This window comes from Hyla sarda, chromosome 1 (genome assembly GCF_029499605.1).
Source record: "Hyla sarda isolate aHylSar1 chromosome 1, aHylSar1.hap1, whole genome shotgun sequence".
Taxonomy (NCBI): Eukaryota; Metazoa; Chordata; class Amphibia; order Anura; family Hylidae; genus Hyla; species Hyla sarda.
In genome coordinates this window covers 264,106,570-264,131,619 of record NC_079189.1, presented here as the reverse complement: position 1 = coordinate 264,131,619, position 25,050 = coordinate 264,106,570, and the positions used below count along the sequence as shown (strand labels likewise).

At 46.4% G+C, this 25,050-nt stretch overlaps 1 protein-coding gene across 8 annotated transcripts in view; it reads right to left on the bottom strand.

Moving 5' to 3' along the window:
- LOC130368202 (uncharacterized) overlaps positions 1-25,050 on the bottom strand; it is a 161,563-nt gene that overhangs the window by 22,477 nt on the left and 114,036 nt on the right. For 7 of the 8 annotated variants that reach the window (XM_056571579.1, XM_056571539.1, XM_056571540.1 and 4 more), the window contains 3 exons: positions 18,204-18,273; positions 15,462-16,621; positions 14,096-14,150 (listed from right to left, as the gene is read on the bottom strand). In XM_056571579.1, the coding sequence (XP_056427554.1) occupies positions 14,096-14,150; positions 15,462-16,621; positions 18,204-18,273 (1,285 nt within the window). The remainder of the gene's footprint in view (positions 1-14,095; positions 14,151-15,461; positions 16,622-18,203; positions 18,274-25,050) is intronic. The other variant, XM_056571542.1, reaches the window with a different exon arrangement.

The following is a 25,050-nucleotide window of genomic DNA, read 5'->3' as shown; positions in this document are numbered from 1 at the left end:
GCTCTACCGCAGTGACGGGCTGCACCTCAGTGGAGAGGGTGCAGCTGTGCTCGGGGAGAAGATGGCTGGAAGGGTGGAGGAGTGTTTAAACTAGGGACTAGGGGGGAGGGAACCTACAACATAGAGGGGGAAGATAGTGTAGAATGAGAGGGGGGGACTTAGTAATATACCTGGGGGTGGAGCGGTGGGAGGGGTTAGAATAATTAATAGGGATAGGCTTCATAGAAAGAAAAAACAGATACCATTGAATTGCATGATGACAAATGCCAGAAGTCTGATATAAAACTGACGAACTGGAGTGGTTGATGTCTGAGGAGAATTGTGACATAGTGGGTATAACAGAGACTTGGTTGGACGATAGATGTGACTGGGCGGTCAACATACAGGGCCATAGTCTATTCAGGAAGGATCGAAAAAAACGGGAAGGGGGAGGAGTTTGTATGTGAAATCGAGTCTGAAGGCCACACTACGGGAGGATATAGGGGAGGGAAACGATAATGTGGAGTCATTATGGGTAGAAATATATGGAGATAAAAATAAAAAAAATCAAGGGTTCCATCATGGGAAGAATGGTTAGGAGGTATAAATAAGGTTAGAATTTATGAGTTGTTGTGGTTCAAGGACAGTGAAAGAAATAAAAAAAATCGAGAATAAATGGCTACCCTGGGAGAAAGGAGAGTGCAGATAGTGAAAAGGAGAAAAGAGTATGAGAGGAGTAGGGAAAGGAAGGAAGTCAATGGATTTCGGGCAGGCTGTCTTAAGGGGAGGGAGGGAAAAGGGAGGGGGTGGAGTTTTGTTTTTTTTGTGATGGTGATGTAAGCATTAATGGATTTTGTATGTATTAAATTTATAATAAAAAAAAAGTTAAAAATTAAAAAAATCCTGATAGGGGTTTGCTAAAAGCCACCAAATATAATGGAAGAGGCAGAAGATCAATTACTGAGACAAATAAACAAGGCAGCAAATCAAAATGACGTGATAATAATGGGGGACTTTAACTATCCTGATATAAACTTGTAGACAGAGACCTGTGAATCTCATAAAGGAAACAGGTTTCTGACTGACTATAGCTAAAGACAATTATCTGTCCCAAATGGTGCAGGGCCCGATCAGAGGGGGCGCCCTACTAGACTTAATATTAACCAGCAGACCTGATAGAGTAACTAATGTGCAAGTAAAAGGACACCTAGGAAATAGTGATCATAATATAATACATTACAACTTCTTCAATAAGGGAATCTCTCGAGGGGCCACAAAAACAATGAACTTCAGGAAGGCAAAGTTCGATCAACTCAGAGAAGCCCTTAACAATATAAAATGGGATAATGTCCTCAAAAACAAGAATACTGACACTAAATGGGAGACTTAAAATATCTTACATTTGCACTGCAAGATGTATATACCTTATGGGAATAAAAGGGTCAGAAATAGAAGAAAACCAATATGGATTAACAAAAATGTTAAGGGGGCAATAAATGAATGATAAAAACCGCAAAAATAGAGACAGAAAGACTCAGTTTTACTCTTTTGCAATAACCCCAAAATGTTCTTTAACTATATAAATAGCAAAAAGATCAAAAATGTGGGCCCTTTATAAACGGGGGGGGGGGGGGGGGGGGAATCAGGAAAAAGCAAATAAGGAGATTTTTGTTTACTTACCGTAAAATCTCTCTCGGAGGATCCATTGAGGGACACAGACCGTGGATATATGGGTATATGCTGCTGTCTCTAGGAGGTGTGTGACACTATGGTAATAAAAAAAGTCGGCTCCTCCCAGCAGGATATACCTGCCTTCAGGCCCTGAGTTAATCAGTTTAAGTTCCAGAGCAATAGGAGGAGACCAACAGGTCAAAGAAAAAACCCAAAACTGTCAGAAACCAGAAGAAAAAAACATAACGGAACACACCCTCAGACAGAGAACCAAAGGAAACCCCAAAAAGGGAAGGAGCAGTGTCCCTCAATGGATCCTCAGAGAAGGAGATTTTACTTTACGGTAAGTAAACAAAAATCTCCTTTTCTCTTTCGGCTCCATTGGGGGACACAGACCGTGGGACGTACCAAAGTTGTCCCTTGGGTGGGCAGATAAACAGTCAGGCAGACGGCCGAACCACTGCCGCCTGCAACACTTTACAACCCAGACTAGCATCAGCCGATGCGAAGGTATGAACTCGGTAGAACCTCGAGAAGTGTGCAAAGACGACCTGGTAGCCGCCTTGCAAGGCCAAGGCTCTATTCTGGAGAGCCCAGGATGCCCTAACAGAACGGGTAGAATGAGCCACAACCCTGAAAAGGAGGAATCTTCCCCTTACAGCGATAGGCTTCCGAAATGGCGGACCGAATCCACCGAAAATGGTGGCCTTGGAAGCAGGTTGTCCCTTACGACGACCCTCCGTAAAGACGAAAAAGGAATCACACTGACGAAACGAAGAAGCGATGGAAAGATAAGACCGAACAGCCCGAACTACACCCAGCTTGTGTAGTAAGCGCTCCTTAGGATGAGAAGGAGCAGGACAAAAAAGACAGGAGGACAATGTCCTCATTGCGATAAAAGGCCGAAACCACCTTAGGCAAAAAAAAGGAAGGATTTTGACTGAAAACAACCTTGTCCTGGTGGATCACCAGATAACGGAGAAGGCTTGAGAGAGCTGCCAATTCAGACACCCTCTGGATGGAGGTGATGGCAACAAGAAACGCCACTTTCCAAGAAAAGAGGCAGAGAGACACCTCTCTAAGGGGCTCAAAGAGTCCACCCTGGAGGGCACTCAGTCCCAAGGGGGAGAGGGTGAACGATAAGGAGGAACAGCATGCGCCACTCCTTGAAGGAAGGTCCAGACTTGGGAATAGAAGCCAGGGGCCGCTGGAAAAGAATAGCAAGGGCCGAAAACTGACCTTTAAGGGAATCAAGGAATCACTAGGGCACCCACGGCTAGAGCCTGAGGGTCTCGGGACTAGCTTTCCGCCTAGAGGAGAATCTTTGTCACCTCGGCCATGGCTGCCGAGCTGCGAGTGCCGCCTTGTCGATTTATGTACGCCACGGCCGTGGCATTGTCCGACTGGACGCGGACAGGACGGGACTGAAGCCGGGACTCCCAATGAAGAAGAATAAGAAGAATCGCCCGTAATTCCAATATGTTTATCGGAAGAAGGGTCTCTCGGGGAGAGATCCGTCCAATCCCTAAACACGCCGCCCCAGCCTGACAGGCTGGCATCCGTTGTAACTACCTGCCAGTGAAGGAGAAGAAATGACCGCCCTTGGAGAAGAAGGGGGGGGGGGGGGGGGGGGTGGAGCCACCAGAGCAGAGACTGACGGACCCTGCGAGGGAGAACAATCTGATGATCGAGGGACAGAGGAGACCTGTCCCATTGAGAGAGAATCGCCAGTTGAAGGGGGGTAATGAGACTGGGCAAAGGGTACAGCCTCCATAGTTGCCACCATTTGACCCAGGACTTCCACACAAGTGCGGATGGTGACTGACCTGGGTCCGAAGGGAGCGGACCCCGACAGAAGCGCCAGATGTTTGTCCGGCGGGAAGCAAATTCGGGCAGAGGCAGTGTCGAAGCGAAGTCCCAAGAATGTTACAGACTGGGTAGGACAGAGGACTGACTTGTCCCGGTTGACCATCCACCCAAAGCGATCCAGAGTGTGGAAAGGGACGTTCACATTCTCCAGAGTCTGGGCTCTGGTTGGAGCCTTGATGAGAAGGTCGTCCAGGTAGGGTATCACCGAGACTCCCCTAGGCCGTAACAGGCCCATCACTGGCGCAAGGATCTTGGTAAAGACCCGAGGAGCCGAGGCCAGACCGAAGAGGAGGGCTACAAAATTCAAATGTCCCTCCGGAACCGCAAGGCGGAGGTACAGATGATGGCCTGGAAATATTGGCACATGGAGGTAGGCTTCCTTGATGTCCATAGATGAAAGAAACTCCCCTTGTTCCAGGGACACCACCACCGAACGAAGAGATTCCATTCGGAAGTGACTGAAGAGAAGACGACGGTTGAGACGCTTGAGGTCTAGGATTGGTCGCACAGAACCGTCCTTCTTGGGAACCACAAAGAGATTGGAATAGAAACCCCGGAACTGTTCCCCTGGAGGAACGGGAACGATAACCCTCTGGAGAAGCAGAGACTAGAGCGCCTCTCGAAATTGCTTCGCCAGAGAAGGAGAGTTCGAAAAAAGCAATCCCCCGGAAGGGAGGCGAATTTGTTTCGGTAATCGTTGGACACCACGTCCCTGACCCAAGGTCCAGATGTCTCGAAAAAGTAAGAGACGACCTCCCACCCGAGAAAAAAAGCCGCAGGTGGGGGCCTCACTTCATGCTGAAGTGGGTTTGCTGTTGCCTGATTTGGGCGCAAAACGGCCGGACCGGTTGGAGTCTGACTTCCAAGACAGGCGCGCCCGGAATGAGGGAGCCTTCTTGTCCCGCGAAGGCGCCTGCCCGGACCCTTTGCTGGAGCCAAAGGTCCGAAGGACCGACAGGAAGAGGACTTCCTTTGGGAAGTAGGGCGCGCCTTATTTTGAGGCAACAAGGAACTCTTACCTCCCGTCGCCTCAGAGATAATCTCATCAAGGCGCTTGCCGAAAGGACGGCCACCTGAAAAAGGAAGCACAGTGAAAGACCTTTTGGAAGCAGCATCCGCATTCCAAGCTTTAATCCACAGAGCGGCGGAGAGCCGCAAGGTGACCCACAGCAAAGGCAGGACAACGGGCTGACTGCCTGGAAGCTGCGCACAGGAAGTCCCCAGATTTAGAGCATTGGAGAGCCAGGACAGATAGATCCTCTGGGGGGGGGGGGATCCCGCAAAGATATCCTGAAGGAGCTCTTGGCACCAGCCCGACAGGGCCTTGCCCATGTCGAGGCGAAGATGGGAAGAGGAGAAGAGCCAGCTGCTTCAGAGGCAAACTTCGCTAAGGATTCTACATTCTTGTTTGTGGAATCCTTGAAGGCAGCAGCATCTGCCAGTGGCAGTGTAGTCGCCTTAGAGATCCGGGAGATTGGTGAATCCACAGAGGGAGGGGAAACCACCTAGGTGACACAGTCCTTGTCAAATGGATAACATTCTTGAATTGTCTTGATTCCCGGGAACCTCTTGTCTGGATGTTTCCATGCAGATTCCAGAATGTCGTCAAAGTCAGCATGAGAGCTGAACCTTTGAGGTGCTGGCTTAGCACGATGAAAGGATACTCCTTGAGTGACATCAGAAGATCCTGGGTCCTCTAAGTGAAAGGTGTCACTTATGGCTGTCAACCGACGAGGCGAGCGCCCACGTCTATCTGAAGACTCAATGGAAGACTAAGACGTGGCACCCCTAGTAAGCTTGTGAGAGCGTGTGAAGTATGTGGAGACGAGGAGCGGGCCCTCTCAAAGGCCCTGCGCAAGAAAGACCCCCCACAAGGCGGACACCACTTCCCGGGAGGCCTCAGCCACCAAACGGGAGACTTGGGTTAAGTCAGCCATATACTGGGTCAGGGAAGAAACCCAGGCTGGTGGAGCGGCTGAATCCACCGGTACCTAAAGGGCATCAGGGGTACCAGGGGGTCTGGAAGAGCAGTGGAGCAGGCAGGGCAAGTGGGCTCAGCAGAGCCAGGCATCTAGGTATTAAAGTGCTTACAGGCAAAATAAGTCACTGACGTTCCAGGATTCTGTTTAAAGAGAGGAACAGCTCTGGGTACTGACATAATGAGAAAAAGAGAGACAGGGACTTTCTCACCCTAGTCTGACCCCAGGCAGCTGCAGTGAGGAGAACTCGGCTCCGTGCAGCTAGAGTGCCAGCCAATAGGGAGAGAGGGGCATGCCTGAGGCAGAGGCACTAACTAATTGTCCCCTCCTAACTGAAATACGCGACCACGGCACTGATTGGAGGCTACTTAGAGCCTCTGAAGAGCTCCAACCGCCCTGTGGGCAGAGCTATGGACTGGAAGAAGAAGCTGTAATGACTGCCGGAGAAAATGAAAGTAAGCCGTCGCTGAGAGCGCCCGGCTCGTACCAGCACCGCGGCTGTCAGCCACCATTGGTCCTGTCAGACTAACCTGATCAGCTTTTATGACATAGTCACAAGAAACACACACATACAGTGAAGTGCCCAATAAATTACATGCCCCCTGAAATGCCACTGCTCCACATGCCCCCCCCTGAAATGCCACTGCTCCCCGGAATAAAAGTCCAGCCCCTGCATAAGCCAGCCCCATAACCTGAAAGGTGGGCCAAAAACAGGGGGTCTCCAGAGGTTGCAAGTCCGTACCTAAGGAGAAAAGGGAGGAAAGTACTTACCTCAGTCAGAAGAACTTACCTAATGGAGCCTTCAGTTAAGTCTTCAGTCAGCTTTAGTTACCTGCACCACGCCTGGCTGCTATGCGCATGCGAGGCGAGCAGGGAAATAGGGGGACCCGGACCCATGAGGTACCAACCCAAGCGCTGAATATTGGCGAGGGGGGGGGGGGGGTGAGCAGCACATACACGCAATGTCTGTGCCCCCTTACTCGCAATGGGGAAACAGGGAACTGGGAGTCCCTGAGTCCCCACCTGAAAACAGAAAAGAAAAAGGAATTTAAAAAAAACTAACATGTCCCTATACTAGGAAAACAAAAAATCTGAAGACCTGGTGTGGAGAATTCCAGGCCATGTCCACCTCCTTCAGACACTAAGCTTAAAGGGGTACTCCGGTGAAAACCTTTTTTCTTTTAAATCAACTGGTGCCGGAATGTTAAACAGATTTGTAAGTTACTATTAAAAAAATCTTAATCCTTACTGTACTTATTAGCTGCTGAATACTACAGAGGAAATCCTTTTCTTTTTGGAATTCTCTCTGATGACATCACGAGCACACTGCTCTTTGCTGATGTCATAATAATAACTCTTTATTTATTGTTGTCCATAGTGGGATTTGAACCCAAGGCCCCAGCACTGCAAGGCAGCAGTGCTAACCACTGAGCCACCATGCTGCCCTTAGCATACATCTGCTATGCACGGTTGCTAAAATGGACAGAGATGTCAGCAGAGAGCACTGTGCTAGTGATGTCATCAGTGTTCCAAAAAGAAAGGAATTTCCTCTGTAGCATTCAGCAGCTAATAAGTACTGGAAGGATTAAGATTTTTCAATAGAAGTAATTTACAAATATGTTTAACTTTCTGGCACCAGTTGATTTAAAAGAAACAAGGTTTTCACCGGAGTACCCCTTTAAACTGATTAACTCAGTGCCTGAAGGCGGGTATATCCTGCTGGGAGGAGCAGACTTTTTTTTATTACCATAGTGTCACACCTCCTAGAGACAGCAGCATACACCCACGGTCTTTGTCCCCCAATGGAGCCGATAGAGAAATATTAAATTCTTCTCCACTGTATTCACAGAGGAAAATGAAATACAGTGTGATAAGGTAAACTCCCCAGTACAGGTCACCTGTCTAACCCAGGAAGAAGTACAGTGCCACCTACAAAAAAATCTAAATAGACAAATCACCAGGTCCAGATGGCATTCACCCCCGTGTTCTATAGGAATTAAGTAATGTGATAGACAGACCCCTATTTTTAATATTCAGGGACTCTATAGTAACAGGGACTGTTCCCCAGGACTGGTGCAAGGCAAATGTAGTACTAATATTTAAAAAGTGATCAAAAGGTGACCACGGGATTTATAGACCTGTTAGTTTGACCTCCGTTGTATGTAAATTGTTTGAGGGTTTTTTAAGGGATGCAATTCTGGAGTATCTTATAAAAAATAAATGTATGACTTCATTTCAGCATGGCTTTATGAGGGATTGGTCCTGTCAGACTAACCTGATCAGCTTTTATGAGGAGGTGAGCTCCAGCTTGGACGAGGGGGAATCACTGGATGTTGTATATCTGGATTTTTCCAAAGCATTTGATACGGTTCCACATAAAAGGTTGGTGCATAAAATGAGAAGGATGGGGCTGGGGGAGAATAGGGGAGATTTATAAAAACCTGCCTAGAGGAAAAGTTGCTGAGTTGCCCATAGCAACCAATCAGATCTCATCTTTCATTTTTGAAAAGGCCTCTGAAAAATCAAAGAAGCGATCTGATTGGTTGCTATGGGCAGCTCAGCAGCTTTTCCTCTGGACAAGTTTTGATAAATCTCCCCCAATGTGTGTAAGTGGGTAAGTAACTGGCTCAGTGATAGGAAACAGAGGGTGGTTATTAATGGTACTTATTCTGATTGGGTCACTGTTACTAGTGGGGCACCACAGGGGTCCTGTTCTATTTAATATATTCATTAATGACCTTGTAGAGGGGTTGAATAGTAAAGTAGCAATCTTTGCAGATGATACTAAACTCTGTAAAGCGGTAAACACTATAGAGGATAGTGCACTGTTACAAATGGATCTGGATAGGTTGGAGGTTTGGGCTGGGAAGTGGCAGATGAGGTTCAACACTGATAAATGTAAGGTAATGCACATGGGGAGGAAAAATACGGGCTGGGATTATGTATTAAATGGGAGAATGCTTGGGACGACTGACATGGAAAAGGACTTGGGAGTCTTAGTTAATAGTAAATATAGCTGTAGTGACCAGCGTCTGGCAGCTGCTGCCAAGGCAAATAAAATCATGGGGTGCATCAATAGGGGCATAGATGCCAACGACAAGGAAATAATTTTACCGCTGTGCAAATCACTAGTCAGACCACACATGGAATACTGTGTACTGTACTGGGCACCAGTGTACAAGAAAGATATAGTGGAACTGGAGAGGGTTCAAAGACAGGCAACCAGAGTAATACGGGGAATGGGAGGACTACAGTACCCAGAAAGATTATCAGAATTAGGGTTATTTAGTTTAGAAGAAAGAAGGCTTAGGGGAGACCTAATAACAGTGATCTCTCCTATGATCTATTTATACCCAGGACTGTATCAATAACAAGGGGGCATCCTCTACGTCTAGAGGAAAGACGGTTTCTACATCAGCACAGACGAGGGTTCTTTACTGTAAGAGCAGTGAGACTGTGGAATTCTCTGCCTGAGGAGGTGGTCATGGGGAACTCTGTGACAGAGTTCAAAAGGGGTCTGGATGCATTTTTGGAAAGTAATAACATTACAGGTTATGGATTTTAGATTTATAGGGACAGAACGTTGATCCAGGGATTTATACTGACTGCCATATTTGGAGTCGGGAAGGAATTTTTACCTCTAGTATGAGAGTTTTTTGCCTTCCTCTGGATCAACTCAGTATGGACTCATTAGGGATACAGGTTGAACTTGATGGACTTTAGTCTTTTTTCAACCATATGAACTATATTACTATATTACATGAAGGGGCTACACTGTGTGAAGCGGTGTTTCCCTACCAGGATGTCCCAGAACTACAACTCTCAGCATGCCCAGACAGCTTTTGCTGTCTGGGAGTTGTAGTTTAGAAACAAGATGCCTCCAGCTGTTGCTAAACTACAATTCCCATGATGGGAGTTTTAGTTTAGGAACAGTGAGATTCTAGTTGTTGCTAAACTGGAGGCTCGCTGTTGCTAATCTACAATTTCTATCATTCCCAGACAGCCAGAGACTTTCTGGAAATGATGGGGGGTGTAGTTTAGCAACAGCTGGATGCTCCATGTTTGCAAACCCTGCTTTATGGGCATTCCTTCAGATTCGGAGGACTACGACTATGACCGGCTTTTTTTGGTTACTATTAATAAAATGGTTAACAAGGACTTGTGGGGGAGCATTTTTTGGGAATAAAAGTTTTTAAAACGTGTTGTGTTTTTTTTAACCCGTTCAGGACCCTTGACGTAACGGTACGTCCCGACACCCTGGGTCTTAAGGACCCATGACGTACAGTTACGTCATGGGCAGTTCCGGTCCCCGCCGTGCGGGGATCGGAGCGGGATGCCTGCTGAAATCATTCAGCAGGCATCCCGTGCAAATGCCCAGGGGGGTCATTAGACCCCCCCATGTCGGCGATCGCGAAAAATCGCAAGTGAATTCACACTTGCGATTTGCGCAATTCCGGGTCATTCCGGGTCTATAGTGACCCGGAATGTTAGGGGGATCGCGGGTGTCTAAGACACCCACGATCCCCCTAAAGCAATAGGAGTGAGGTGGCACGGGTGCCACCCCTCCTATCCCTGCTATTGGTGGTCTAGACGCGACCACCAATAGCAGATCGGGGGCGGGGGGGGGGTTTACTTTAGTTTTCCCCGTCCTGCCCTCCCACAATAGGTGGGGCAGGACGGGGAAACGACGGGGACCGGCGCCGAAGATCCACTTACCGATTAGGGCGGGCGACGGAGGCTGCGGGCGACGGAGATCGGCGGGCGGCGATGACGTGCGGCTGGATCAGACGGAAGCCGGTGAGTTGCCTAGCAACATCTGCAGGGTACAGTTTGAGACCATTATACAGTGGTCTCTAACTGTAGCCCTCCAGATGTTGCAAAACTACAACTCCCAGCATGCCCAGACAGCTGTTTGGGCATGCTGGAATATGTAGTTTTCCAACAGCTGGAGGGCTACAGTTTGAGACCACGATATCGTGGTCCCTAAACTGTAGCCCTCCAGATCTTGCAAAACTACAACTCCTAGCATTCCCAAACAACTGTTTGCTGTCAGGGCATGCTGGGAATTGTAGTTTTGCAACAGCTGGAGGACCACAGTTTGGAGATCACTTTGCAGTGTTCTCTAAAACTGTAGCCCTCCAGATGTTGCAAAACTGCAAATCCCAGCATGTCCAAACAGCAATTAGCTGTCTCGGCATGATGGGAGTTGTAGTTGCGTACCTCCAGCTATTGCATAACTACTTCTCCCAGCATGCCCGTCGGCGATCAGTACATGCTGGGAGTTGTAGTTTAGCAACAGCTGGAGGCACACTGGTTAGAAAATGCTGAGTTAGGTAACAGAACCTAACTCAAGGTTTTCCAACCAGTGTGCCTCCAGCTGTTGCAAAAGTACAACTCCCAGCATGCACAGCCTGTCAGTACATGCTGGGAGTTGTAGTTTTGAAACAGCTGGAGGTTTGCCCCCCCATGTGAACGTACAGGGTACATTCACACGGGCAGGCTTACAGTAAGTTTCCTGAGCAAAATTTTCGCCACAGCTCAAACTCCTAGCGGGAAACTCACCGTAACACGCCAGGGTGAACGTACCCTAAAAACACTACACTACACTACCACATAATAAAGAATAAAACACTATATATACACCCCCTTACACTGTCCCCCCCCCCCCCCCCCCCAATAAAAATGAAAACCGTATTGTATAGCAGTGTTTCCAAAACGGAGCCTCCAGCTGTTGCAAAACAACAACTCCCAGCATTTCCGGATAGCCACTTACTGTCCAGGCATGCTGGGAATTTAGCAACAGCTGGGAGGCACCCCGTTTGGGAATCACTGGCGTAGAACGTCCACCCCTATGCGATCCCTAATTTAGTCCTCAAATGCGCATGGCGCTCTCTCACTTCAGAGCCCTGTCGTATTTCAAGGAAACAGTTTAGGGCCACATATGGGGTATTTCCGTACTCGGGAGAAATTGCACTACAAATACTGGGGGCTTTTTCTCCTTTTACCCCTTATGAAAAGGAAAAGTTGGAGCTACACCAGCTTGTTAGTGTAAATTTTTTTTTTTTTTTTTTTTTTTTTTTACACTAACATGCTGGTGTTAGCCTATACTTTTTATTTTCACAAGCGTTAAAAAGGAAAAAAAAGAGTACAGAAATACCCCATATGTGGGCGTAAAATGCTCTGTGGGCACACAACAAGGCTCAGGAATGAGAGTGCACTATGTACATTTGGGGCTTAATTGGTGATTTGCACAGGGGTGGATGATTTTACAGCGGTTCTGACAAACGCAAAAATATAAATACCCACATGTGACCCCATTTTGGAAACTACACCCCTCATGTAATGTAATAAGGGGTACAATGAGCATTTATGCCCCACAGGTATCTGACAGATTTTTGGAACAGTGGTCCGTGAAAATGAAAAATTTTATTTTTCATTTGCACAGCCCACTGTAACAAAGATCTGTCAAACGCCAGTGGGGTGTAAATACTCACTGCCCCCTTATTAAATTCTGTGAGGGGTGTAGTTTCCAAAATAGGGTCACATGTGGGGGGGGGGGGGGGTTCACTGTTCTGGCACCACGGGGGGCTTTGTAAACGCACATGGCCCCTGACTTCCATTCCAAACAATTTTTTTCCCAAAAGCTCAATGGCGCTCTCTCTCTTCTGGGCATTGTAGTGTGCCAGCAGAGCACTTGACGTCCACACATGGGGTATTTCCATACTCAGAAGAGATGGGGTTACAAATTTTGGGGGGTCTTTTCTGCTATTAACCCTTGCAAAAATGTGAAATTTGGGGGGGAAGCGCACATTTTAAATTTTTTTATTTTTTATTTATTTTTTTAACATATGCAAAAGTCGTGAAACCCCTGTGGGGTATTAAGTTCACTTTATTCCTTGTTCCGTTCCTCAAGGGGTCTAGTTTCCAAAATGGTATGCCATGTGTTTTTTTTTTTTTTGCTGTTCTGGCACCATAGGGGCTTCCTAAATGAGACATGCCCCCTGAGCAAAATTTGCTCTCAAAAAGCCAAATATGACTCCTTCTCTTCTGAGCATTGTAGTTCACCCGTAGTGCACTTCAGGTCAACTTATGGGGTACCTCCATAATCAGAAGAGATGGGGTTACAAATTTTGTGAGGTCTTTTCTGCTATTAACCCTTGCAAAAAAGTGAAATTTGGGGGGAAACACATTTTAGTGAAAACACATTTTTTTTTTTACATATGCAAAAGTCGTGAAACACCTGTGGGGTATTAAGGCTCACTTTATTCCTTGTTACGTTCCTCAAGGGGTCTAGTTTCCAAAATGGTATGGCATGTGTTTTTTTTTGCTGTTCCGGCACCATAGGGGCTTCCTAAAGGCAACATGCCCCCCAAAAACCATTTCAGAAAAACGTACTCTCCAAAATCCCCTTGTCGCTCCTTCGCCCTCTAATGCGCCCGACGAACAATTTACATAGGCATATGAGGTATGTGCTTACTTGAGAGAAATTGGGCTACAAACCTAAATATAAATTTGCTCCTTTTACCCCTTGTAAAAATTCAAAAATTGGGTCTACAAGAACATGCGAGTGTAAAAAATGAAAATTGTGAATTTTCTCCTTCACTTTGCTGCTATTCCTGTTAAACACCTAAAGGGTTAAAACACTCACTGAATGTCATTTTGAATACTTTGGGGGGTGCAGTTTTTATAATTGGGTCATTAGTGGGGTATTTATAATATGAAGACCCTTCAAATCCACTTCAAACCTGAACTGGTCCTGAAAAATTGTGAGTTTGAAAATTGTGTGAAAAATTGGAAAATTGCTGCTGAACTTTGAAGCCCTCTGATGTCTTCCAAAAGTAAAAACTTGTAAATGTTATGATGCAAACATAAAGTAGACATATTGTATATGTGAATCAAATTTTTTTTTATTCGGGAATATCCATTTTCCTTACAAGCAGAGAGCTTCAAAGTTAGAAAAATGCAAATTTTTCATCTAATTTGGGGATTTTTCACCAAGAAAGGATGCAAGTTACCACAAAATTCTACCACTATGTTAAAGTAGAATATGTCACGAAAAAATCTCTGAATCAGAATGATAACTAAAAGCATTCCAGAGTTATTAATGTTTAAAGTGACAGTGGTCAGATGTTAAAAAAATGGTGGGGTCCTACAGTGAACATTGGCTGGGTCCTTAAAGGGTTAATTTACTTTACAGGCTTAGTCTTGGAAGCTTTCCCAGATGGAATCAATTATTAAGCAAGGGCTTAGCGTTAGCCCTAAAAACCGCTAACACTAACCACAATTATTACTGCGGTACCCACCGCCACAGGGGTACTGGGAAAAGACAGTATCAATAGCCCCGGAGCATCAAAAAATGGTGCTGCTGGGTGAAGGCGGTTACAGGCTGGCATTCTTTAGGCTTGTTGCTGCTTGGTTGGTATCCAGCTGAGAATAAAAATATGGGGAACCACACACTTTTCTCCTTATTTTACTATGCAAAAAAACCTGTATGGGTAACCATATTTAAAAAAAATAAATAAATAAATAAAACACATATTTTATACTTAAAATGCTTTATATATATTTTTTTTATTTATTCTCCCTTCAGTACTCACTGAGCGACACTGGACTGTAAGGCAACATGTGGGTTTCCACAGACGAGGCAAAAATCTAAAAAAGAAAAGAAATACAAATTAAATAAGATTTTTTTTCTTACCCACCAGTAACTATCACCACCCTATTCTTGCCTTGTTTATTGGTGGACACAGACAAGTGTTAGTATATCTTCTGCCACTAGTAGGCAGACACTGAGCTAACAGAAGGCAGACACTGAGCTAAAAGTTTCAGCTCCTTCTACCCAACCTATACTCTTTCTTCAGACAATAATCGGTTCATACACAAACAATAGGAATAACAGAAGCCAGGCGGTAAACTATTAAAAGGAAAACTGTCAGCTTGCTCACCCAGCACAAACCAGCGATACGGGACGCTGATCAGTTTGATGCTTACTGTGCCCGGATCTGCCCAGCAGTTATCTTAGTTTTTCCCTATATGCTAATGAAGTGCTAACTGGCACAGGTAACTGGCACTCTGTCGTCACCGCCGCCGGCCACAGCGCCGCCCAGCTCACCAATATTCCTCCCCTCCCTCCGCCTCTCCCTCTTCATTACAGAGCAGAGAGATGAAGGAGAGGGGGAATATTGATTAGCTGGACGGCGCTACGGCCGTGACATCAGAGTGCTGGTTAACACTTCATTAGCATATAGGGTAAAAAGAAGGTTGTGGCAGAACATCAGGGTGGATCCAGGCACAGTAAGTATCAAACTGATCAGCGTCCCCCGCACTATCAGCCAGTACTGCTGGTTAGTGCGGGGGAGCAAGCAGACATCAAATCAAGAAGGGAGAGAGTTCTGCCTTCAATGCACCATGCATCCCGATCCATGAAACGATCGTTTAGCTGTTGTTCGAGAGAATGCAGAAGGAGGCTGTTTGAGATGGCTTCAAAGAATGGGAAGGTCCATCTTTAGCAGAAAGAATGGAACTGGCCAGAAAACAATAGGAAGTGACAGTAACCAAAAATACTACTTACTGAAAATAAACCAGAAAGATCTAACAGTTATGAGAGACAACGACTCTAGAACCAGGTTAAGGGCTCAATTTAATGTGGTGTGCTGTTAATGGGGTTGCTGGATGTGCACCCCCTTGGAAAAAGGTCAGCATGTTAGAGGAAACTTTGGTTAAAAAGGGGGTTTCCCACAAAACAAAGTTGGTAAAATCAGATGTGTACCACACACATACAGTATATACAGAGAAGTACAAATGTGCAGTTATTTTTCCATTAATCTGACCATTTCCTGGTCTTCTCTCTTTACTGCCACGCCACAGACGTAAGACTTACTAAAATAATAGATTTATCACCATTTTTTTTATATTTTCTCAGCAGATCACATATTTAGAAATGTAATATAAGAAAGAACTTACCGAATGGTGCAACCTAGGAGAGATGGATTCTACCCAAGACACATCACTACTGTCCATAGACTTATAGGTTGGTTTTGATCCCCCGAATAAATATTCAGTAGCACTCCTGGGTTTCTTTGACATTGATAAATCAGGACTGCCTGGCCTTTTGTCTCTTGAGCCTGGTGAGTCAACCGAAGAATAAACTGTTTTTGAAAACTGGAATTGGGCTTTACCCAATGAAAGGTCTGGCTGGATTTTACTGTGAGTTGGATTTCTGTAAAGACTTTCAAAATCTCTACTTGGACTGTGAGATACAGGAAATGAAGAAAATTGTGAGATACCGGTAATTGTGCCTGCAGCTCTATTCTGTAGCTGCTTTGTGTATTCTTTGTAGCTTCCATTGTTTCTCTCTTTGTCCATCTGGCTTTGAGTCGTCATGGCCTTGCTTGGGCTCTTTGTTCTTTGACTCATATAGCAGTTAGGTCCGTTTCTCATGTAGCAGTAACAAAATGGGTCTGTTTCAGGAGGAATAATGCTATATTTCTTGTTCAGCACTTGGGCTAGAAAGGGACTGGGTAGGGATATTGACACATTATCTAGGCTGCCTTCAAAGGCCTTACTAGCATTGTTCTGGGGGTTAATTGTAACTGAGATTGTGCTGGCAAAGCTGCTGAATTTCTGTCCCTGTGAAAATCCTGGACTATAACCTTTCAGCATTCTGGAATTGTAAGACTTAGATGGTGACACAATTTCCTCAAAATCGGGTGCGGAGCTTATTGTGTATGTCCTATTAACAGACTGGGACATGTGTCTGTTCAATTTTATTCTCATTACCTTCTTTTTAGGCCAAAAGTGGCGTTTGTAATATCGAACAATATTATCAGCTGCCTGTTTTTTTTTACCGAAATCCCATAGCCTGCTGAGGTTTTCAATCATCTGTGGGTACATGTCCTCTAGAGTTTTATTTCCGGGATCCAAGAAACTTGCCTCCTCATTGTCCAAAGGTCCACTATCTTCTGTTTTACAGACACTTTCATTATATCTTCCAGGATATTTTAAACAACATTCTTGGTCGTCCATTTCTTCAGAAACTGTGGCTTCTGGGGACAATGCAACATGAAGAGTCTTGCAAAGAACACTCGAGTCACTATTTTGTCTTGAAGCACAGCTTTTACGATCTGAGAAAAATGGTTACAAATCAGTGCAATAAAGGATATTTAATTTTTTATTTAACACTAACATTTTGAGGTAAAAGCATACATTATGGCCATACACAACAACCAACTGTATATACACATTAGCTGAAAAGGAGATTTCTAAGGTGGGTGATTACTTCTCGGTGACTCCTTTGAGCAGCTCAAAAGCATACACAAAAATTACTAACAAAAGGTGCAAACTTTGAATATATGGATTATTATGAATTGCACTGCTGATATATTTACTGTACTGAAAAATCTGAGACCCTTAGTGTATGCTTTTAACAAAATATAGGAGCCAACCAGCTGAAACAAGAGGACTTCATGCAAATGGGTCCATACATCAAGCAGATTTGCCTTTTTTTGGGGTCAGGCTTCCAAAATGAACTGTTTTTAAACAGGGCAGAATATTCCCGAATCACATCTACCCCTAGTTATTTTGTAGGCTTCAACCTAAGAAAAATGTGAGCTTGTATTGTAGAGTCCCATCTGTATGAGGTTACCTTGTTTTGATCAAACTGTGTGAGTCTATCCACCATGACAAGCACTACTGAGCCTCACATGAGTACAGTAAATAAAGCAGTAATGCATTTCCTAATGTTCCATATACTATTATTTTCATACATCTCTTAGAGCTTGCAGCTGCATCTTTTGTTTGTTTGCTCTCACCTTATGTCACAGAAGACCTGCACATTTCCCTTTGTCAGGAGGTGTCAATTTATTTATTTGAATTTTCCTATTAGGAGTGAGTAGCCTGGAAAGTCCAGCTTACAAATTGTCTGCTAGCATGGAGGAGTAATGGGCAATACGTGGCAGAAATTCTAAGGGTATATATTGACATATGGGACAACATCTTTAGCAGCATTCAACAATGAAAATTGATGAGGATTTGGTTCTGTTCAAATGCAATCTGTTTTCATAAGCCACAGCCTAGTGCATGATCTGTTTTATGTTACCCTATGTATTAAAGGGGTACTCCGCTGGAAATTAAAAAAAAATTTTTTAAATCAACTGGTGCCAGAAAGATAAACAGATTTGTAAATTACTTCTATAAAAAAAAAAATAAAATCCTTCTAATACTTCAAAGCTTCTGTGGACCACAGGAAGTTATTTTCTTTTTTAATTTTCTTTCTGTCACAACCACAGTGCTTTCTGCTGACACCTCTGTCCATTATAGGAACTGTCCAGACTTGGAGCAAATCCCCATAGCAAACTTCTACTCTGGACAGTTCCTAAATTGGACAGAGGTGTCAGCAGAGAGCACTGTGGTAAAACAGAAAAAATATTCAAAAAGAAAAGAACTTCCTGTGGAGCATACAGAAGCTTAGAAGAACTAGAAAGATTAAGTAATTTACAAATCTGTAACTTTCTGTCATCGGTCGATTTAAAAAAAAATGTTTTCCAGTGGAGTACCCCTTTAAGAACCATTCTATTAACTGGAAGAAGCGCACATCTGTCACAACCTACAGTCTGCTCTGTCCAGTACAGAGGTACATAGATAGATATGGATATATAATATAAAAATCTCTCTCTCTCCTTTAAAAGATACAAATAAAAGTGTTACCATCATGATAAGGATTATCTTCTTTATACCGCATTAAAGTGGTGCAGATTTGGTCAGATCTCTTTTTAACCTAGAATAGAAAAAACAATCATGGTAGTAAATCTGAGGGAAATGTATCCAACCTTGTGCGAAGGAAAAGCAGATATTTTTTTATCGTATTTATTTACCATAAAATCTTTCTCGGATGATCCACTTGGGGACACACAGACCATGGGTATATCTTGCTTCCACTAGGAGGCTGACACTAGGCATACAAAAAGAAGTCTACTCCTCCTGGCAGGATATACCCTGCCTACTGACTGAGCTAATCAGTTTAGTCCCAAAGCAGTAGCATAGGACCGACAGGAAAAAAAAAAAAAAAAAAAAAAAAAAAAAAAAAAGGAACCGAACACAGCCCCTCGGATAGAAAAACTGAACCATAGTAACGAAAACAAAGGGGTGGGTGCTGTGTCCCACCAATAGATCATTAGAGAAAGATTTTACGGTGAGCATAAAAAAAATAAAAAAAAAATCTACTTTTCTCGGACAGCTTCATTGGGGGACACAGAGACCGCGGGACATACCAGAGCAATCCCCGGGGTGTGAAAAAGTACCCAAAACAGAATCAGACAGAGGACTCAGCCACTGCCACCTGCAACAACTTGCGACACAAAACAGGCATCAAATTAATTTGTATATAGAAAAAAAGCCAACCGGCACTACTGAGCTGGAAAAATTGTTGATACCAAAACAGGCATCTGCGGACACAAACGTGTACACCTGGAAGAATCTGGAGAAGGTGTGCAAAGATAACAGAGTGGCCGCCTTGCAGAGTTGCAAGGCCGAAGCCCTATTGTGTAGCGCCCAAGAAGCCTTAACAGAACGAGAGAATGGGCAATCACCTGAAAGGGTGGAACTTTCCCCTTTCGACTGTACGATTCAGAGATGGCGGAACGGATCCTCCGCGAAATAGTCACCGTGGAATCCAGAAGACCCTTGCGACAACCCTCCGGAATCACAAAGAAAGAGTCACCCTGCAGGAAAGAGGAGGTGACGGAAACATAGATCCGGACAGTGTGAACCACATCCAGACAATGGAGGGAACGCTCCTTGGCGTTGAATGGAGCCGGACAGAAGAAAAGAGAAACGATCGCCTTGTTCACATGAAAGGAAGAGACCAGCTTGGGCAAGAAGGAGGGAGGCGGCCGAAAAACAACCTTGTCCTGGTGAAGGACCAAGAAGGGAGAGAGAAAAGAGAGCCGCCAGCTCAGACACCCTCCTAACGGAGGTAATGGTGATGAAGAAGGCGACCCTCCAAGAAAGAACGCAAAGAGAAGCGTCCCGAAGAGGTTCAAAAACAGCTTCCCTCAAAGCACCGAACCCCAGGTTGAGATCCCAAGGAGGAGTGGGAGACCTGTACGGCGGAGCAGCATGGGCCACACCCTGCAGGAAGGTGCGAACGTGAGGGTTGGAAGCCAACGGCCGTTAAGAGAAAATAGAAAGAGCCGAAACTTGACCTTTTAGGGAACTGAGTGCCAAACGTAGATCCAGAACAGATTTCAAGAAGGCAAGGAGACACGGAAAGGAAAAGATAACCAGAGAGACGGACTGAGCCACAACCACCTGAAATTGGCCCGCCAAGTGCGGTGGTAAATCCTAGCGGAGGAAGGCTTACGAGCCCGCAGCATGGTGCGATTCACCACCGAAGAAAACCCCAGAGCCCGGAGAACCGCGGATTCAACCGCCACACAGTCCAATGCAGCGACAGTAAATTGGGGTGGCAGAGAGGACCCAAAGAGAGCAGATCGGGGCGAACCGGAAGACGAAGAGGTATGTCGGCAAACAGCCGTGTAACGTCGGCATACCACACGCGTTTGGGCCAGTCTGGGGCCACCAGAATGGTGGAAATGCCCTCCGCCTTGAGTTTCCTCAGAACCCTGGGATGGAGAGGCAGAGGGGGAAAGAGGTAGGGAAGACTGAAGGACGACCATTGAATTACGAGCGTACCGACCGCCAGAGGGTCGCGTGACTTTGCTACAACGCAAAAAAACCTGTCTGTAAGGGTGAGACTCAAAAGAGATCCACGTCATGGTCCCCCAAGGAGCGCAGATCAGCGCGAATGCCTCCGGATGAGGAGACCTCAGTTCCGCGGAGGAGCAGCTGAGAAAGTCAGCTTCTCCACGCCCAGATGTGAATCGCGGAGAGAGCAGGCACTCAAGTCTCGGCCCAGAGCAGAATCTTGGAGACCTCCTCCATCGCTGAGCAGCTGCGCGTGCTGACCAGGCAATTAATGTAAGCCACCGCCGTGGCGTTGTCCAATTTTAACTCTACCCTGAAGAAGGAGTATCTCCCAATGGAGGAGGCAAAGAAAAATGGCACGGATCTCCAGAAAATTGATGAGGAGGTGAGCTTCATGAAAGGAACAGCGACCCTGGACTGTCAGGTCCCAAAACACACCTACCCAACCCAGGAGACTCTCATTGGTCGTGACGATCTGCCAGAGGAGGGGAAGAAACGACCACCCCTTGAGGAGGAACCACAGAAGAAACCAACAAACAGAGGGGAAAAGAAGAATCCGGCGATCCAGAGTGGACAGCAACTTGTCCCACAGGGCCAAGATGGCCAGCTGGAGAGGGCGACAGCAGAACTGGGCAAAAGGAACCACCTCCATGGCTGCCACCATCCGGCCCAGCACCTCCACGCAGAAGCGTATCGGAACAGGAGATGGGCAACGCAGTTGACGGACACCCTCCGACAGGGAGTGCAGCTTGTCCTGTGGAAGACTAACACGGGAAGCTGCGTTGTCGAAAAGGAGACCCAGAAAGACAAGGGACTGAGTGGAAGAAAGGTGGAACTTTTCCCAGTTGATCACCCAACCGAAGCCAGACAGTCTGCACAGTAAAATGAAGGCTCTCCAAGTTTTGTGACAGAGCTTTGAGCAAAAGATCGTCCAGGTAAGGGAGGATCGAGATACCCCGAGCCCGAAGAACGGCAAACACTGCCACCATGACTTTGGTGAAAACCCTGGGAGCTGTGGCCAGGCCAAAGGGAAGAGCCACTAGCTAGAGATGACCCGCCGGAACAGCAAAATGGAGGAATCGCTGATAGGCGGGAAAAATGGGTGTCCTGGATATCTACTGAAGAAACTCCCCTTGATCAATGGACGAGACCACCGAGCGGAGGGACTTCATGCAAAAAGTGGCATAGCCGCAAGTGGTGCTTGAGCAACTTGAGGTCCAGAATGTGGTGAGCAGAGGGACTACAAACAGATTTGAGTAGAACCCCAAAAAACACTCCCCTGGAGGAACTGGAACAATCACGCCCTTAACACGGAGAGTACTCAAAGCGACCTAAAAAGGGAGCAGCCAAAGAAGGGGAACGAGGAGGACGGGATCGGAAGAACCAGTCCCGGGGAAAGGAAGCAAACTCTATCCGTTAACCATCGGATATGACATCCCAAACCAGGAGCCCTGAACCTGCGCCAGCCAAATGTCCCGGAAAAAGAGACAGACGTCCTCCCACCCGAGAAGAGGATAGGTTGGAAGAGGAAGGCTTCCGGTTACCGGACTTGGCTGAGAAACCAATGGAAGCTGTGGGGATTGTTCTGCAGCAGCAAAGAGCTTTTACCTCCAGTAGCTTCGGATATGATCTCATCTAGCCGTTTCCCAAAAAAGCCAAGAACCTGAGAAGGGCAACTCAGATTTCTTCAAAACCGTATCGGCATCCCACGCCTTCAGCCACATGGAGCGACGAATCACAACCAAGTTACCAGAGGCAAAGGCCATACATCATGCAGACTCCAAAAGCAGCCAAACAGAGGAAGTCCCCGGCCAAAGAGAGAGTTGACTAGCGAGATCCGCCAAGTCCTTCTGAGGAGCACCGGACATGATGCCTTGGCGCAGCTGAGAAGCCCAAACAGAGATGGCCTTGGATACCTATGCAGAAACAAAAAGGTAGGTAACAAGGACAAACCTGCCGCTTCAAAGGCAAACTTTGCCAAGTGCTCGATCTTCTTGTCCGCCAGATCCTTAAAGGACACTGCATCCCCCAGAGGCAGAGTAGTCAACGCGAAACCGGAGGATCAACTGCCAGCTGAGTCTTCCACTTGGAAATCAGATCCTGAGGTGAAGGGAAACTGAGCTTGGATCTTCTTGGTCCCTTGAAACAGTCTATCCAGATGCATCCAAGCAACGTCTAGCAAAGCATCAAATTCATCATAAGAACTGAAAACCTTCGGAAAACGCAGCGAGCGGCGAAAATACGTTTCTGAATCAGGATCCTAAGTTCTTAGGTCCTCTAGATGAAAAGTGTCCCTGATGGCTGACACAAAGTTGTCCACCATATCAGACATGGCAGAGTGGGAGGTAGCCTTGGACTGAGGCGTATTAGACCTGGAACGAGAAGTTGGAGACCTGGGATGGTCACCGGGGGAGCAGGCCCTTAGGTTGGGGGTGCTGCCGTCGAGCTGGGGAAGATAAGCGAGGTCTACGGGAAGAATGTCAATCCCGATTATGCAACTCTGGAGAAGAGCCTGATTAAATCACTTTAGGGCACTTGTGTGAGCGCTGGAAGTGGGGATCAGGAGAGAATGAGCTTGACGCCCTGGGGGTCGTGCACAGGAAAAACCGCTCCAAGGCAGAGTCCACTGATTTGGAGACCCTAGCCAGGTTGGAGATCAACTGAGAAAGGGAAAAAATCCATTCTGGGGGAGGGTTGGACACCGCGCATTCCAGGGGGACATCCTGAGAGGCAGGCACAGGAAGGATGGTGCGCATGGTAGAGCAGGCAGAACAGGTGGATTCAGTGGAACCACTGGGAATCTTGGTCTTGCAGCCCACGCAAGGGTAGTAGATGACTAGGGCTGTGGCCGCCTGTCTGGGGGGAGGTTCGAGTCTGGGGTCGGACATAGTTCATAGTAAGGAAGCAGTCAGCAAAAATAAAATAGAGCAACCTCACACAGGTCATTGTGTCCGGCAGCTGGAGCTGAGAAACAGGCTGTATCTGTGTCTGGAGATGAAGAGGCAGGGCGCTGCTAAGGTGATATAGCCCACAGAGCAGGAATGAGGGAGAAGAGAAGCAAGCTGCACCGAATGGTGGGGGGGTTTCCGCACCCAGATGGACCCCATTGGAGGAGGAGAGGAAGGAGTACAAAAGCTGACACACTAAAGCGCGTGCACCGAGCTCATAGGAGAATCAGTGACCCCTGGTTCACGCGCCGATAGACTATTGGCCGGCAAAAGGAGGAGGAAGCAAGGAGCCCTAACACGGGGAGTGGGTGGATTTAGAATAAGGACTAGGCCGAGCTGGCCACGCGACCGCAGCCTAACTGACAGGCGCTGCGTTTGGCGCACCGGAGACTGTGAGCAGAATGTAAGTTAAATAAGCAGAGTCGGGGAGGGCGAAGGGGAGGAGAGCTGCCCTGCGATCCCCGGAGTCCCGGCGCTGCAAATATAAAGAGACCGTATCCCTGCCCCTTATAACAATAAAAAGAAAGAAAAATGAATGAAAAAATCCACCTGTGGCCCCAGGTGTAAGGGGCCCCTTAAAGCAAGGAAAGATGAAGGGGAGGGAGGGGGGGGGGGGGGTGGAATGGGAACATACTTACCCAGTGATGAGCACATACTCACCTAAGATGTCTTCAGCCAGCTATTTGCCACCTGCATCATGTCAGGCTGAGACAGCGGGACGAGCAGGGAAGGTAGGGGAACCCAGACCCAAGGTGCAACCCCAGGCGCTGGCGGTTGGAGGGAAGGGGTTAACGGAGAATACTTTATGCCCCGTGCCCCTTTGCCGCATATGGGGGAACACTATACCCCACCAAAAAACAAAAAAAAAGTAGAAAAGAACCTACAACAGGCCATAGTTATAAGATAAAAAAGAAGACCAGGTCTGTAGCGCTGTAGACCCGTGGTTGCCTCCTACTGACACTAAGATAAAATTGATTAGCTTAGAGTTAGTAGGCGGGGTATATCCTACCAGGAAGAGTCGACTTCTTTTTGTATGCCTAGTGTCAGCAAGATATACTCACGGTCTCTGTGTCCCCCAATGGAGCCGACCGAGAAAAGTGGATTTTGTCCAACTTTGTGTTTTGTTTTTTTCCTGTAATGTTTGGGTTGTCAAATAGTATGGGCGTCACTAATAGGTTGTATCATGTCACTGCCACCCTGTGTATGCCTGATCTGTGTGCAACTATAATACCAAGAAGCTACCCCCCTTGTGAGTAGTAGGCATATGAGTGGTTGTTCATCAGTATTTTGCACCTACCCTATATAGTATTGTGGCTGACCTGCATCATAATGGGAATAGGTGTTTAACCTGCCCTTTTATCAGTAACCAGTAAGTGTGGCCTTTTTCTGTGATTTTTGGCCCATTTTTTAAGTGGTTCTTTTCTGTAATGTTAGTGTAGGGACTCGCAAGTGACCGAAGACCCTTAACATGGGTTGCGAGCTTGCAAATTTTGGACAAAATATCAACTAATACTTATTATTTATCATATGGAATGTGTATATATATGTGTGTGTGTGTATATGTATATATGTTGTCATGTGATCTGGCCTTGTGATGCTGGGGGAGCCCCGGATGTCAGTGCTTTGGGAGGCGCACATAGAAGATGCTCCAAAACCTGCTTGATCAAAGAGAATAGGTATCACTAATAGGTTGTAACCCAGCATGGTGCACTACACTTTGTTACAGGCACACTGTGTATGCCTTATCTGTGTGCAACTATAATACTAAGAAGCCATACCTTCATGAATAGAAGGAGTATTTGTGGTTGTTGTGCAACCTCCCCCATATAGCATTGTGGCAGATTTGCATCATGTGGAAATAAGTGCCTAACCTGCCCTTGTATTAATAACCAGTAAGTGTG